We start from the raw sequence: 12,943 nt of genomic DNA on the forward strand, positions 1-12,943 counted from the left end.
TAAATGGTGTGCGCCACATTACATGTCCTGAAATGACTGCTCACGTCTTGCCTGCCAGCAGATTTTTCCTGGCATCCACCACGCTTCCGCTTCCCCTTTGGCGTCCAGTGGCTTTGCTAGAGGCAGATTCTTCGGACAGGTGAGGCCGGCGCCACGACGCCCATAGCATGTAGGAAGGGCCGCAGGATGCTCACAAATCATACGGTGGCCCAGTACGCATGTGGCTACGGAGTCTGAAGTGCTAAATACTGCTCTTTGTGTACTGAATGCCGCAGACTAGGAGACTCCCCACCCCGTTTATCTATCCATCATGCCGGAACTCGTACAGAAGCACCTGGCGGTGCAGGATCTGACCAAGCTCAAGATCGAGGAGCTCACTCCGCTCACCCCGGAGGTCATTAGTCGTCAGGTATGTGTATATAACCCGAAAATCCGACAACTAGAGGCTTCTAACTAATATTTGTTGCTATTAGGCCACCATTAACATCGGTACTATTGGTCACGTCGCCCACGGTAAGTCTACAGTGGTGAAGGCCATTTCGGGCGTGCAGACGGTGCGTTTCAAGAACGAGCTGGAGCGTAACATTACCATCAAGCTCGGCTATGCCAACGCCAAGATCTACCGCGCTGAGAACGGCACAGGCATCGGCTGCTACCGCGCCTTTGGCAGCTCCAAGCCTGACCGCTTCGTGGACGAGAACGATGAGAAGATGACGTGGGTGCTGCAGCGTCACGTGTCGTTCGTGGACTGCCCTGGTCACGACATTCTCATGGCTACGATGCTTAACGGTGCCGCCGTCATGGACGCCGCTCTGCTGCTGGTTGCAGGCAACGAGGTGTGTCCGCAGCCGCAGACGTCCGAGCACTTGGCTGCTATTGAGATCATGCGACTTCAGAACATCATCATCCTGCAGAACAAGGTGGATCTCATCAAGGAGGACGCGGCCGTGGCTCAGCATGAGCAGATCAAGAAGTTCGTGGCCGGTACGGTGGCCCACGACGCGCCCATTATCCCTATCTCGGCCGTGCTCAAGTACAACGTGGACGTTGTGTGCGAGTACATTTGCCGCAACATCCCCATCCCCAAGCGCGACTTCACGTCCAAGCCCAAGCTCATTGTCATCCGTTCGTTCGATGTCAACAAGCCCGGTGAGGACGTCGAGAACCTCAAGGGTGGTGTCGCTGGTGGCTCTATTCTGGAAGGTGTGCTGCGTGTGGGCGACGAGATCGAGGTGCGCCCGGGTATCGTGAGCAAGGACGAGGAAGGTAAGATGACGTGTGTGCCCATCTTCTCGCGCATTGTGTCGCTGTACGCTGAGAAGAACGACCTGCAGTTCGCTGTCCCCGGTGGACTGATCGGTGTAGGAACGCACATTGACCCCACGCTCACGCGTTCGGATCGTCTGGTGGGTCAGGTGCTGGGTCTCAAGGGCAGTCTGCCGCACGTGTTCACGGAGCTGGAAATCAACTTCTACCTGCTCAAGCGTCTGCTGGGTGTCAAGACTCAGGAAGGTAGCAAGGCCTCCAAGGTGCAGAAGCTGTCGAAGGCCGAGGTGCTTATGGTGAACATTGGCTCCACCGCCACGGGTGGCAAGGTGCTGGCTGTGAAGCAGGATCTGGCCAAGATTCTGCTCACGGTCCCCGTGTGCACGCAGGAGGGAGAGAAGATTGCCATCAGTCGCCGAATTGACAAGCATTGGCGTCTCATCGGTTGGGGCCAGATCCGCCGTGGCAGCCGGATCGAGATCGCCGACTCCGAATAGATACATATCCCCGTCCAGTTCGCCTCGTGTCGCTGCAGCGAAGAGGAAAAGGAAGCAAGGAAAGGATCAGTTGGAGATGGAAGAGCGAATAGCGGGGTCTGCAGCTCGTGTAGTAATGGTAATTCCAGTTTCAAGCTTTCCATTCTTTTCGGTTCATGTCGGAGCAAGAGTTAGGAGACGCACAAGGGGAAGCAGCATACACTACTTAATGCAAGGTACATGTATGACTTGCATACTTGCTGTCTTATCTAGCACGATGGAGAACAGAATACCCTCTTATCACCGCCAATCTAATGCAAAGAAGCACAATACTACTGCAACGACCTTACTGGGCGAAGATGTAGATGGCAGGCTTACCAGGTGACGCCGTCTCCATCTTCTTCGCGTCCGCGTTCGGGATCTCCTCACCCACGTAGTAGAACTGGAACAAAGAAATAACACCCGTAAGAACCGCATACTTCACCAAGCCACCTCGCTGCAGCCATCTTACCTCGATGTCTTGGAGGTCCAGCGACCGGCAGAGGTACAGCTTGTTAGAGGCAAGCACGCTCTTCTGGTCGTACGGCATCCTGTATCATCATAACAGTCACGAAACAATAACATGAATGACCCATTCAGCAATGGAAATAGTACACAGCCAGCGTACCTCAGCTCCAGAGCCTCACGGCCACGCAGCTCAGCCTCCGCCTTGACGAAGGCAGCGAACTGCATCACGTTCTTCGTAAGCTTCTTCAGCGAATCGTCCTTGGTGATCTCGCCCTTCAGTTGCTTCATAAAGTCAGCGGGGAACTGCTTCGTCGCGTCATCAAACAGACCATCCATAAACACGAGCACCTTCTGCTGCCACTCCGGGAACTCCGTAGTCAGGTACACCTGGGCGTGCGTAGGCTTCTTGGCCGGCTCGGCCGGTGCAGCGCCCTTCTTGCCCTTCTTCTTGCTGCCGCTCTTAGCAAGAGCCTCACGGAAGCTACGAGTCACCTTGTTCAGGAAGTCACCGGCACGCAGCAGGCCGTGGTCGACCTCCTCAGCCACCGGCCAGGAAGCCACCGACACGAAGCCCTCCTTGCCAATAGCGGTCCACATGTACTCGCAGAAGTGCGGACAGATGGGAGCAAGGATGACTAGCTGCGACTCGATGAAGCGCATGATAACGTCGTGGTGCATCGGCACCTCGCTACGGGCGCATATGTCACGGTATGAGTCACGAGCAATCTGGTACTCGAAGAAGCCCGTGTGGAGACCCTCACGCCACTGGAGACGCTCGTAGAACGAAGTCGTGGCGCTGATGAGGTTGTTCATCTGGTTCAGGAACACCTTGTCGTTGAAGTTGAGCTCGCCCGTGCGCAGCGACGCCTTGTCCTCCACCACACGCTTGATCCACTCCTCCTCGGTAGTGAGACGCAGGATGGCCATACGGCACGTGTCCAGAGCGTAGTTGGCGTCGTCCATGCCGTCACCGGCGTCAGCGCAAGCAAAACGGGTGGCATCGGCACCGAACTCAGTGGCGCAGTCCTTGAGCGTCAAGAAGTTACCCAGAGACTTGGACATCTTCTTACCGTCCACCTGCACGTGGCCGTTCGTGAAGAAGCCACGCGGCCACTTGGACGGGTCGTCACGCCAGATCTCGGCGTGGTTGTACAGGCACATGGTCAAGTGGTTACGGATCAAGTCCTTGCCGGACGCACGGACGTCAACGGGGTACCAGTACTCGAACTCATCGCGGATCTGCTTAAGCACAGCCAACGGGATCGTCGACTCCGTGGGCGGCGACGACTTCAAGAAGATGTAGTCGAACACCTCCTTGGTCATCTGCTCGGGCTTAATGCCGTGTGGGCCCAGCTTCGAGCCGTCCAGGTTGGCCTGCAGGTGGTGTGCGATGGTGTAGTAAGCCATGTAGATGGTCGAGTCCGTAAGCGACTCCACCACAAACTCCGGGTCCCAGGGAAGACGCGTGCCCAGACCAGACTGGCGGCACGGCGCCCACTCCTTCAGCCATCCGAGCGTAGACTTGTACTCACCAAGAGCCACCGGATTGTAAGCGTCGAAGCTCTTGGGGTCGCTGATGTGGTCCATTACGCGCTTCTTCCAGTCCTCGGCGCCGTAGGTGAGGTACCATTGGTCCAGGTGAGCAACCACGCACTCGTCGCCACTGCGAGACATCACAAGCGACTCCGGCTCCCAGTACGGGATAGCGTAGCCAGCGTCGAGCAGCTCCTGGCGCATGACGGTCTTGGCATCGCACACCTTCTGACCCTTCTGCGAGCCCACAAGGAGTACACCTTCGTAGAAACCCTTGAGGTACACGAGCTCCTTGGCCTTGGCCAGCTTATCCTTGTCGTTCTGCGACACGATCTTCAGGTCGTTGCAGACCTTCTCGGCAGCCATGTCACCGAAGCCCGGGATCTCGATAATAGGCACAGGGTCATAGGGAAGCACCATGTGGTCCTCAATGCCGTACTTCTCACGCAGAGCGGCCTTCTGCTTAAGGTCACGGAAGGCAGCAAAGTCATCGGGCGAGTCCGACGGCACGCACATAACCACACCCGTACCCTTGCCCATAGAGATGGTGAGCAGCGGCAGCGTGTAGATCGTGTCGTACGGCGCGTTGGGCGACGACAGCGCCAAGCCGAGCAGGTCGTGGCCCTTCATCTCGAGCAGGCACTCTTCCTTGCCCCATACACGCGAGTACTCCTGGTGCGCCAGGTTGCGGGCAGCACGGCGGCTCATCACGAACACGTCGTTGTCGTCGTTGATGAGGAACGCGCCGTAGTCGCCCTCAGGCAGCACGTAGCAGCAGGTCTGGCCGTACAGCGTCTCGGGACGCAGCGTAGCAGCAGCCAGGTACAGATTTTTGCCGGCGAGAGCAGCCAGCTTCTCCGGTAGCGGATCCTGCACACGCAGCTTGACCAGCGTGTACTCCTGGGGACCCACACCTTCACCAGAGGCGCGGTCGTGGTCGGCGCAGCTCTGTCCGTCCAGGATGGAGTAGACATTGGGACGCTTACCGCGCACAACACGCTTCTGCTCGTTGAGCTTGTTGAGCTGCCACGTGACGAAGGCATCGTAGAAAGGGTTCACGTCCGTAGTGATGAACGAGCGACGCCAGTCGATGTTCATACCGAAGCGCTTAAGATCAGCGATAGCGTGAGGAGGGAAGTATTGCAGCCAGTAGAGAGGATCGTGGAACTTGGGGATCTCTTCCTCCGGGATGTTTGAGATCTTGAGGATGTCGTACTGGTGCACGACACCGCCCGACTTGGCTACAGCCTTGGACTTCTTACCGTGGGCCTTGTTGAGCGAGTCTCCGGCGGACTTGGGCTTGGCTTCTTCCTCGATGTCACGCGAGAAGTTGGGCGGGTTGCCGTACTCCGCAAGCTCGCGCTTGAGCTTGTTGGCGGCGGCTTGGATGGGCATACCCGTGCAGTGGAAACCGAAGGGGAAGATGACGTTCTCGCCCTTGAGACGGTGGTAGCGAGAAGCGAACTCGACCTTCATAAGCGTAAACAGGTGACCCACGTGCATGTAGCCGTTCATGTACGGGTACGGGAACGTAACCATGTACTTGGGCTTGCTCGGATCCGGGTCAGACTCGAACAGCTTCGCATCATCCCACTTGGCGATGATCTCGTGCTCGATGTCAATCAGGTGGTCGCGACGCGCCATCTTCTTGACGGGCGCGGCGCCGTCCTCCAGCTGCACGTCGTCCATCTTGACCGTCACGTTCTCCATTGGGTTCCTGTCCTTCGTTGGCTTCGGGCCACTGATAAGATTGTGCCAAAGCCAACGGCAGCCAATTTCTTTCAAAACCCGGATAAGTACGACTTATAGGTTGAGCTATAGTTTCGATTTACTTTTTAATTAAGTAAAAGTAGCTTCCAAAAATAAGATAAAAGAAGCTACCTAAATGAGTCCGGCGTAGCACACTATAATACACTAGACACAACAACGCCGTCTCCAGCTATGCGTCCCTATCACGTACACGTGGCTTCAGTATCCTTGACCGACAACACTGCTGTCACAGCAGCGATGGCGTCAGGTGGCCTCAGTCGCGCTCGTACCGTTATGCCCTGATTTCGATTCCGTGGAAAGAGTTTCGTATCGATTACTACTAATCAGCGGTCCCCACCGATTATTACACGAATTGTAGTCATGTGCTCACTCATTATTTATCACGCCTTGCAGGATACCAGCATGGTACTGCTGTAGCTCTGTCAATTCGCGTTTCATTCGAATTCACACCACGTAGAGCTCAATTGTGTCCAAGATGCAGAGCCGGCGGCTGTTCATGCTGCTCACCATGGCAGCCCTGGCGCTGAATGTAGCGCCGTGGACCGCAGCAAGTTCCGCACATGCGAGAAGACCCAGTTCTGTAACAAGTTTCGCAACGTGCAGCGCCAGGAGTTGCCCAGCAAGTTCCGCGTGGCGCGCGCTAGCATCGAGTCGGACGCCAATTTAGTGCGTTTTCTGGTCGAGGACGCGGCTCACAATGGTGGCGTTCCACTTGCTGGCTCTCTCGCCTTCGTCCTTAACGAGGATAAGGCGACCGTGCCGGCACTCCGCGTCAGATTGCAGGAGAAGTTCGAAGATCCTAAAGACCCCAAGACGCGCTGGACCAGCGACGACATTCTCGTCCCCGCAGCTGAAGATACTCGCCCGCTGCGCCAAGTAACCGCACAGGAGGCAGGATTCAAGGCGCCAATTAATGAGGAGGAAGTGCTTTTATTCGCCCCCGAGACACAGGGAACGTCACAGGTCGTGGCCACCTTGAAGTTGGGTTCTTTTGGTGTGGATTTGTACCTCGACGGAGAGGTGGTGATCTCCACCAACGATGACGGTTTGTTCCACTACGAGATCCGACAGGACCGGGCAGATGCCGCGGTGCAGACTGGAGCGGCGGTGGACCAAGCAGCTGTGGATGCGCATGAGGGCAAGACGATTGTGGACTATGGCGAAGATGGACTCGCTATCTATGCTGACGGCACCGTACAGAAGAAGAAGGAGCACCTGGCTACTACGACGGCTACAGTCGGAGCTGATGGAAACGTGGAAGGTTGGGAGGAGTCCTTTGGAGGGCACACGGACAAGAAGAAGTTCGGCCCGAGCTCGATTGGACTTGATGTATCGTTCCACGGATCAGCGGAAGCCCCGCGCTCATTGTACGGCATCCCGGAGCATGCGACGGATTTTGTGCTGAAGGATACCATTAAGTCGAGTGATAATGATGATGGAAAAAGGAAGGTGGTGACCGACCCATACCGGTTGTATAACCTCGATGTGTTCGAGTACGAGCTGGACAACCCAATGGCGCTGTATGGCTCTATCCCTGTGCTCGTGGCGCCGAATAAGGTCAACACAGTTGGTATGTTCTGGAACAACCCCACTGAAACGTTCATCGACATTTGGACCAACAAAGAGGCGAACAGCAAGTCCAGTCACTGGATCAGCGAGTCGGGTGTCTTTGATTTGTTCTTACTCGCCGGTCCTAGCAGTGCTGATCTCTTCTCGCAGTACACACACTTGACGGGCCGCGCACAGCTACCGCCACTCTTTGCTCTGGGATACCATCAGAGTCGCTGGAATTACAAGAACGAAGCAGATGTGGCTCGTGTGAATGCTGGTTTTGACGAGCATTTGATCCCATACGACGTGCTGTGGCTGGACATTGATCACACGGACGGAAGACGCTATTTTACTTGGGTCGAACATGGCTTCCCGACGCCCAAGGACATGCAGGAGTCCCTAGCACGTACCGGTCGCAAGACGGTGACCATCGTCGACCCGCACATCAAGGTGAGTCAGCCAAAGGACAAGCAGCCGTACTACATTCACAGCGAAGCGGAGGAGCTTGGACTGTTTATCAAAGATGAAGAAGGTAACGATTTCAAGGGCTGGTGCTGGCCGGGCGAGTCCTCGTATGTTGACTTTACATCGCCCAAAGCACGCGCGTGGTGGCGCCACCAATTTCGCTATGAAAACTACCAAGGAAGCACAAACCACTTGTACACTTGGAACGACATGAACGAGCCGTCGGTCTTCAATGGCCCCGAAGTCTCTATGCGGAAGGGATGTACAAGTCTTGCTGGCGTTGAGCATCGCGAATGGCACAACCTGTACGGCATCCTGTTCCAGCGCACGACAATGGAGGGCCAGCTAATTCGCCAGCAGCCTCCCCCGGAGCCGCTCTCAGCGTTTGCAGAGGAGCTACAGCTTACGGCGGATATGCAGCGTCCATTTGTGCTCTCGCGTGCATTCTCTGCTGGCTCACAGCGTTACGGTGCGATTTGGACGGGTGACAACACGGCGGAGTGGGGGCATTTGCGCTACGCCACCAAAATGCTACTGTCCATGTCGGTTGTAGGACTTACATTCGTGGGCGCTGACGTGGGCGGATTCTTCGGCAGCTCGTCGACGGAGCTGCTCACGCGATGGAACCAGGCTGCTACATATCAGCCGTTCGTCCGCGGCCACTCTCACCAGGACTCAGCGCGTCGTGAACCTTGGGTGTTCGGCGAGCCAACGACATCGCGTATCCGTGCTGCCATTCGTGAGCGCTACGCGTTACTGCCGTACATCTACACGCTTTTCCACACGTGTTACGCGACTGGTATGCCCGTCATGCGTCCGCTTTGGGCGCACTTTACACAGGAACCTCAGAGCTTCATCGAGGAAGACCAGTATCTTCTGGGTGATGCACTTCTCGTAAAACCAATTGTCGAGAAAGGCGTTGAAGCCACGCACGTGTTCCTCCCGACCGATGGCGCCAAGGACACGACGGTGTGGTACCAGGTGACCGACGGATACAAACGTTTCTTCGGTGGCAAGACGTACGAAAATGTGCCGGCGCTGCTGGACACCATCCCGGTCTTCCACCGAGGTGGCACAATTCCATCGCGCAAGCAGCGTGTTCGTCGCAGCTCGGAGCTGATGCACAATGACCCGCTGACGCTGGTGGTCGCGTTGGACCAGCACTTTGAGGCTCGTGGGGAGCTGTATGTCGACGACGAGAGATCGCTTGCTGCTGAGCTCGAGGGTGAGGGCACTGTGGTGTCGTTCCAGCAGACAAAGGAGGGATTACGTTCGACGGCTACTGCTGCTACCCCGCAGGGCAAGCGCTACAGGTCGCTCATGTGGGTGGAGCGTATCGTGGTGTACGGCTTCCAGTCCGAAGCCAACTTGCCCAAGCAGGTACTGGTGGGCAGTGAGCGCGCGCTGGACTTCCAGTACGACGCCGTCGGTGATCGCCTCGTGCTGCGCAAGCCGCAGGTACTTGTCACGGATGACTGGGAATTGCACTTCGTGTACGACCAGGCACTCGAGTAAATCTTGACGGAGTTCACGTGACTGCTCCGAACGTAGCTCAGTCCAACGGAGAGAAAATCGTGCACGAAGGGACTCTAGCACAGTAATGCAAGTATGATGCATGGCTTACAACAAAAACAAAAGTCAAGCTCTTAAGGACTCTGGTAAGAGGGTTTGAGAGAGCGTGTTTTGTAGTGTCTTGACAATTAAAGTGGCTATTACTACTACTACTACTACTACTACTACTACTACTACTACTACTACTACTACTACTACTACTGCTACTACTGCTACTACAGTAAATAGAGAACTCAATGAACACAATATTACTATACTACCTCCGTTCGGATAATATCGCACGATCGGGAATGTAGCCAATACTGCTCAAAAAGAATACCCCTCCAATCTGATCAGGATTTGAAAATCCGAATCTCCCGCCCATTTTTCCTCCCTCCGCCCACCGCTCATTTCGAAAGTTGGGCAGAAATGCTTAGAAGACAAGCAACTGATCAGGAGCGCCAAGCGATTTGGGAGACGCTGCTTCTTCGTAGCAACAGAGGAGTACTCGCCTACGGAAAAATTGCGCAAGCCGCGGAGGAGTTTGGCTTTCATCGCTCTGCTGTTTCGCGAATGTGGAAGCGAGGCAGTGCCGCAATGGGGACAGGTGTGGCTGCTGACGTCAAGTCACACAAGCATGAGCGAGGGAGGGAGAAGGTGGACCGCGTCTCGATCTGTAATCGCATCGCCCAATCAGCCAGCGCAAAGTCCCGACCTCAACTGCCTGGATTTAGGGCTGTTCGCCAGCATTCAGTCTGTGCAGTCGCGCACAACATCTTGCACAATTCAAGACATAATCCAGGAGGTTGAGCATGCGTGCGAAATCATGACTGCAGAAACGCTGAACAAGACATTCTTGACGCTACCGCTGGTCATGAAGGAGATCATGAATTGTGAAGGCCGCAACGACTACAAATTGGCTCACTTTCACAAAGATAAGCTGATCCGAGCTGGAAAACTTCCAGCATCGTTGCAGTGCGATACTACAAGTTTCGGCCTTGCGCAGCAATCTATCCTGGCGCTCGCAGTTGCTTCGTGGATCGATCCGCCACTTCCGCAAGCTTCTACTCAGCCTTCTCCGCGCTCTCCCCCGCTCTCCCCGCCATCACCTACACATTTTGACCCATTTCTATACTTTTAATGCGGCGGAGCATGCACGCCTGCAGCGTACTACGATCTTTTAGTGTTTTTATTCTCGAGATCTTGTCGAAGTCGCCGCCACCTCTGAGCAGTTTATAATCCCAAAAAAACGAGGTGGAGCGCTGCAACTTTTTTTTTTAGATCGTGCGATATTTTCCGAACGGACGTAGTAGTAAACAAACCCCACAAAAAAATTGACACCAGACCTAAAGGTGTTCTAAATGTTCAAAACTCTCCTATACAAGGATTCTCTCAACTGACCTGTGCAATGCGCGGCTCAAAGCGAGCTCATTGTTGGACTTGCCTTCGCAAATACTGGGCGGTCCAGCTTTGAGGGTACCCCGCGGAATTGGTTTGCTTTGGCTACGTGCGCTCCCACCTGCTCACCTGGACCTTAGTAACAGCAAATCAAAATTTAAGACATTTAAGAAAATTTAAAATCCTAAAATGTCCTAAATACTGATTGGAAAGAGTCGCTGTCCTCCCAGACCAAAAGCATCACCTCCAAAAGTGCCGAGTTACTGTATAACATTTGTATAGCCGGACAGGGTAGTTTTTTTATACTTACAGAAAAATGCACTACCAAGATAAAAACCTCATTATTATAATAAAAAAACGTGCAGCTGCATTACTTATTCCGCTTCAACATCATCATCACTGTATCTCTCGAACATGTCGTCCGAGTCACTAACAGCGTCTTCAACAGCATTGAGGCACTCCAACTCCTCCACTAATTCATTTACTGGCTCCACACTTGTCGGTTCTTGTGTATCATCAGGCTCATCGGGGTTACCACCCGAACGACACTTCAAAAGCCCAGCAAACCCACTTTTAATGACGTGAGCACCCAAGTTCTTCCAAGTTTTCATCATCCACATAATTACATCTCGTCGACTGGGAGGAATTAGTTTAAACGTAGTCGGATCTTTCTTTTTGTGGTGCACAGTTAGTTGTGATGTTAATTCTACTACCCACTCACTTCGAAGTCGCTGTTTACGAAACCATGATACATCTGCAGGTTGGCAGACGGAGGTCAATCCAGGAGGCACTCGCATTAGATGGACATTTAGCATGGCTGCATGTTCCTTTACCTCCTCGGTCCAATGGGCGGAGAAATCGTCCCGCAATAATAGGATAGGTTCATTTTCAGTATGGTCAGCGAAATGAAAATCCAAAAAGCGAATTGATAAATCTGAAATCCACCAAGCATTCTGGTTACCAAATATTTCCACGTCAAATTCACGAGATAAAGCAGATATCTCAGGCCACAGCGTATTAAACCCGTTCTGAACGATGTGATTGTACACAATTTTGTGTTCTTTGGTCGACGGCTGAGCTTTTAATACCAAGAAAGGAGTATATTGCTTGCCCGTAGAGTCTCCCAGAAACATACCGGTGAGGCGCTCTTTGTCCTTGCCTCCACATCGCACCCATACAGTCTTAGAACCCTTTTCACTGATAGTATGCTTCGGTAAATACTCAAAACACACTCCACTCTGGTCTGCGTAATAAACCTTTTCGACGCCAAGCTCCTCTTTGACTTGTGCAACATTCTTCCAAAATACTTTTGCGCCTGCCTCCATATCGGCCGGCTTCTTCTGTCCCTGCCTCGTCTTGGCGCGAATTCGCAGCCCTTGGCGCTTTAAAAATCCAGTTTGCCATACCAACCTACCACAAAAAATACCAGGTGCCACACCTTCATCTTCGGCTAAGGCCTGTGCCTTCAGCTGTAGCATCAATCGTGACACGGGGACGCCCTCCTCGCGCAACGAGAGCACCCACTCTCTTTCAGAGCCTCTTCTCCCGCTGTAGAAATTGTCGTTGCAGTGCCAACCTTCCGGATTACCTTTAGTCCAGCTTTCACTGACGACGAACACACGGATTCAATACGCTCCCGGTCTTTCAGCCATTCATAAATTCGTTTTTGTTTATTTTCACGCTTTTTTGTACAAGGTGTTGGTAGAACTTGTCTAGTGTAGCTTGCATTCCGTTGTTGTCGTGAAAGTTAATCACCTCAAGCTTCTTCTGATACGTCTCCACTTCTCGCTGATAGTTGCTGGATTGCCGGCCGCCGCCCCCACGAGCACGCTTTCGTCCTCGTGGCATTGTTCTTGAAGAGTCAGGTAAATGTGAGAGAGTGGGTACAGATCGATTAAAATAGTCCTTCAATGTGATTTAGTGCGTTTCTGAACGAAGTAAAAATAGTTCTGCAAATCTCTCAACTTAAGGTTATTCTCGTGAAATGCGTTGTTATGATTGGCTTAGCGAGTGTCCGCTTGAAGATATTGTTCGGTTATACAAATGTTATACAGTAGTCTAGGAACTAGCATGCTTGGGCGCTAATTAACTCCAACAACTTGAAAATTAAGGACAAAAAAAGGGATGACAAATTGAAAAATTAAGGAAAAAAGGACCAAAAGGGTTGGGGGGGCAACGGTAATTGTAAAGGTTACGGTGCCCTCCCAGTAAAATCGTACCTAGAGAGAACTGCTGTGACAGCTGGTCCAATGAAAGTCCAAAACCTTGTTCCATTGATTCCAATGCCTCTATACGCGAGCCCTCTCTAACTCGCTATACATGATCTAACGTATTATGTAGGTATACAAGTTCCTTTTCTGTCCGCACCCGCACTTCTACTCCAGTTCGTGCTTGCGACTCATATCGGAAATGGCGGAGTTCAGCAA

General features: G+C 53.4%; 4 protein-coding genes across 7 annotated transcripts; 3 read left to right on the plus strand and 1 right to left on the minus strand.

Annotated features, from left to right (window-relative positions):
• Window positions 1–32: 32 nt before the first annotated feature.
• Window positions 33–2,386, plus strand: PPTG_02259. Of its 2 annotated transcripts, XM_008893304.1 has the most exons (3): window positions 33–139; window positions 276–409; window positions 474–2,386. In XM_008893304.1, the coding sequence occupies exons 2-3, from the start codon at window positions 311–313 to the stop codon at window positions 1,761–1,763; spliced, it is 1,389 nt and encodes a 462-aa protein (XP_008891552.1). In that variant the 5' UTR covers window positions 33–139; window positions 276–310; the 3' UTR covers window positions 1,764–2,386. The 2 variants fall into 2 exon arrangements, with proteins under 2 accessions (XP_008891552.1, XP_008891551.1); XM_008893303.1 differs by having other exon boundaries at window positions 33–409.
• On the minus strand, window positions 1,880–5,636 carry PPTG_02260 (leucine-tRNA ligase). Of its 3 annotated transcripts, XM_008893307.1 has the most exons (4): window positions 5,615–5,636; window positions 2,410–5,560; window positions 2,254–2,332; window positions 1,880–2,184 (listed from the first exon to the last, which is right to left on the minus strand). In XM_008893307.1, exons 2-4 carry the CDS (start codon window positions 5,490–5,492, stop codon window positions 2,089–2,091), a joined length of 3,258 nt encoding a protein of 1,085 aa, XP_008891555.1. In that variant the 5' UTR covers window positions 5,493–5,560; window positions 5,615–5,636; the 3' UTR covers window positions 1,880–2,088. The 3 variants fall into 3 exon arrangements, with proteins under 3 accessions (XP_008891555.1, XP_008891553.1, XP_008891554.1); XM_008893305.1 differs by having other exon boundaries at window positions 1,880–2,332; XM_008893306.1 differs by lacking the exon at window positions 5,615–5,636 and having other exon boundaries at window positions 2,410–5,599.
• Window positions 5,637–9,329, plus strand: PPTG_02261 (hypothetical protein). The gene has a single exon (XM_008893308.1). It carries the CDS (start codon window positions 7,065–7,067, stop codon window positions 9,081–9,083), a length of 2,019 nt encoding a protein of 672 aa, XP_008891556.1. The 5' UTR covers window positions 5,637–7,064; the 3' UTR covers window positions 9,084–9,329.
• A 427-nt stretch (window positions 9,330–9,756) lies between these two features.
• Window positions 9,757–10,260, plus strand: PPTG_02262 (hypothetical protein; the record flags this gene model as incomplete). Its single annotated transcript, XM_008893309.1, has 1 exon — window positions 9,757–10,260. One exon carries the CDS (start codon window positions 9,757–9,759, stop codon window positions 10,258–10,260), a length of 504 nt encoding a protein of 167 aa, XP_008891557.1.
• Between the last annotated feature and the right edge of the window lie 2,683 nt (window positions 10,261–12,943).

The sequence above is a fragment of the Phytophthora parasitica genome, assembly GCF_000247585.1.
Source record: "Phytophthora parasitica INRA-310 unplaced genomic scaffold supercont2.2, whole genome shotgun sequence".
In the NCBI taxonomy this organism is placed as follows: domain Eukaryota; phylum Oomycota; class Peronosporomycetes; order Peronosporales; family Peronosporaceae; genus Phytophthora; species Phytophthora nicotianae.

What these genes read in the sequence shown, in the direction of transcription:
- PPTG_02259 (XM_008893303.1), top strand. Translation starts at nt 311, where the DNA reads ATGCCGGAACTCGTACAGAAGCACCTGGCGGTGCAGGATCTGACCAAG. An exon ending in CGGAGGTCATTAGTCGTCAG is followed by an intron (nt 410 to 473) that starts GTATGTGTATAT and finishes TGTTGCTATTAG; the next exon opens with GCCACCATTAACATCGGTAC.
- PPTG_02260 (XM_008893305.1), bottom strand. Translation starts at nt 5,492, where the DNA reads ATGGAGAACGTGACGGTCAAGATGGACGACGTGCAGCTGGAGGACGGC. An exon ending in CGTGAGGCTCTGGAGCTGAG is followed by an intron (nt 2,333 to 2,409) that starts GTACGCTGGCTG and finishes ATGATGATACAG; the next exon opens with GATGCCGTACGACCAGAAGA.
- PPTG_02261 (XM_008893308.1), top strand. Translation starts at nt 7,065, where the DNA reads ATGGCGCTGTATGGCTCTATCCCTGTGCTCGTGGCGCCGAATAAGGTC.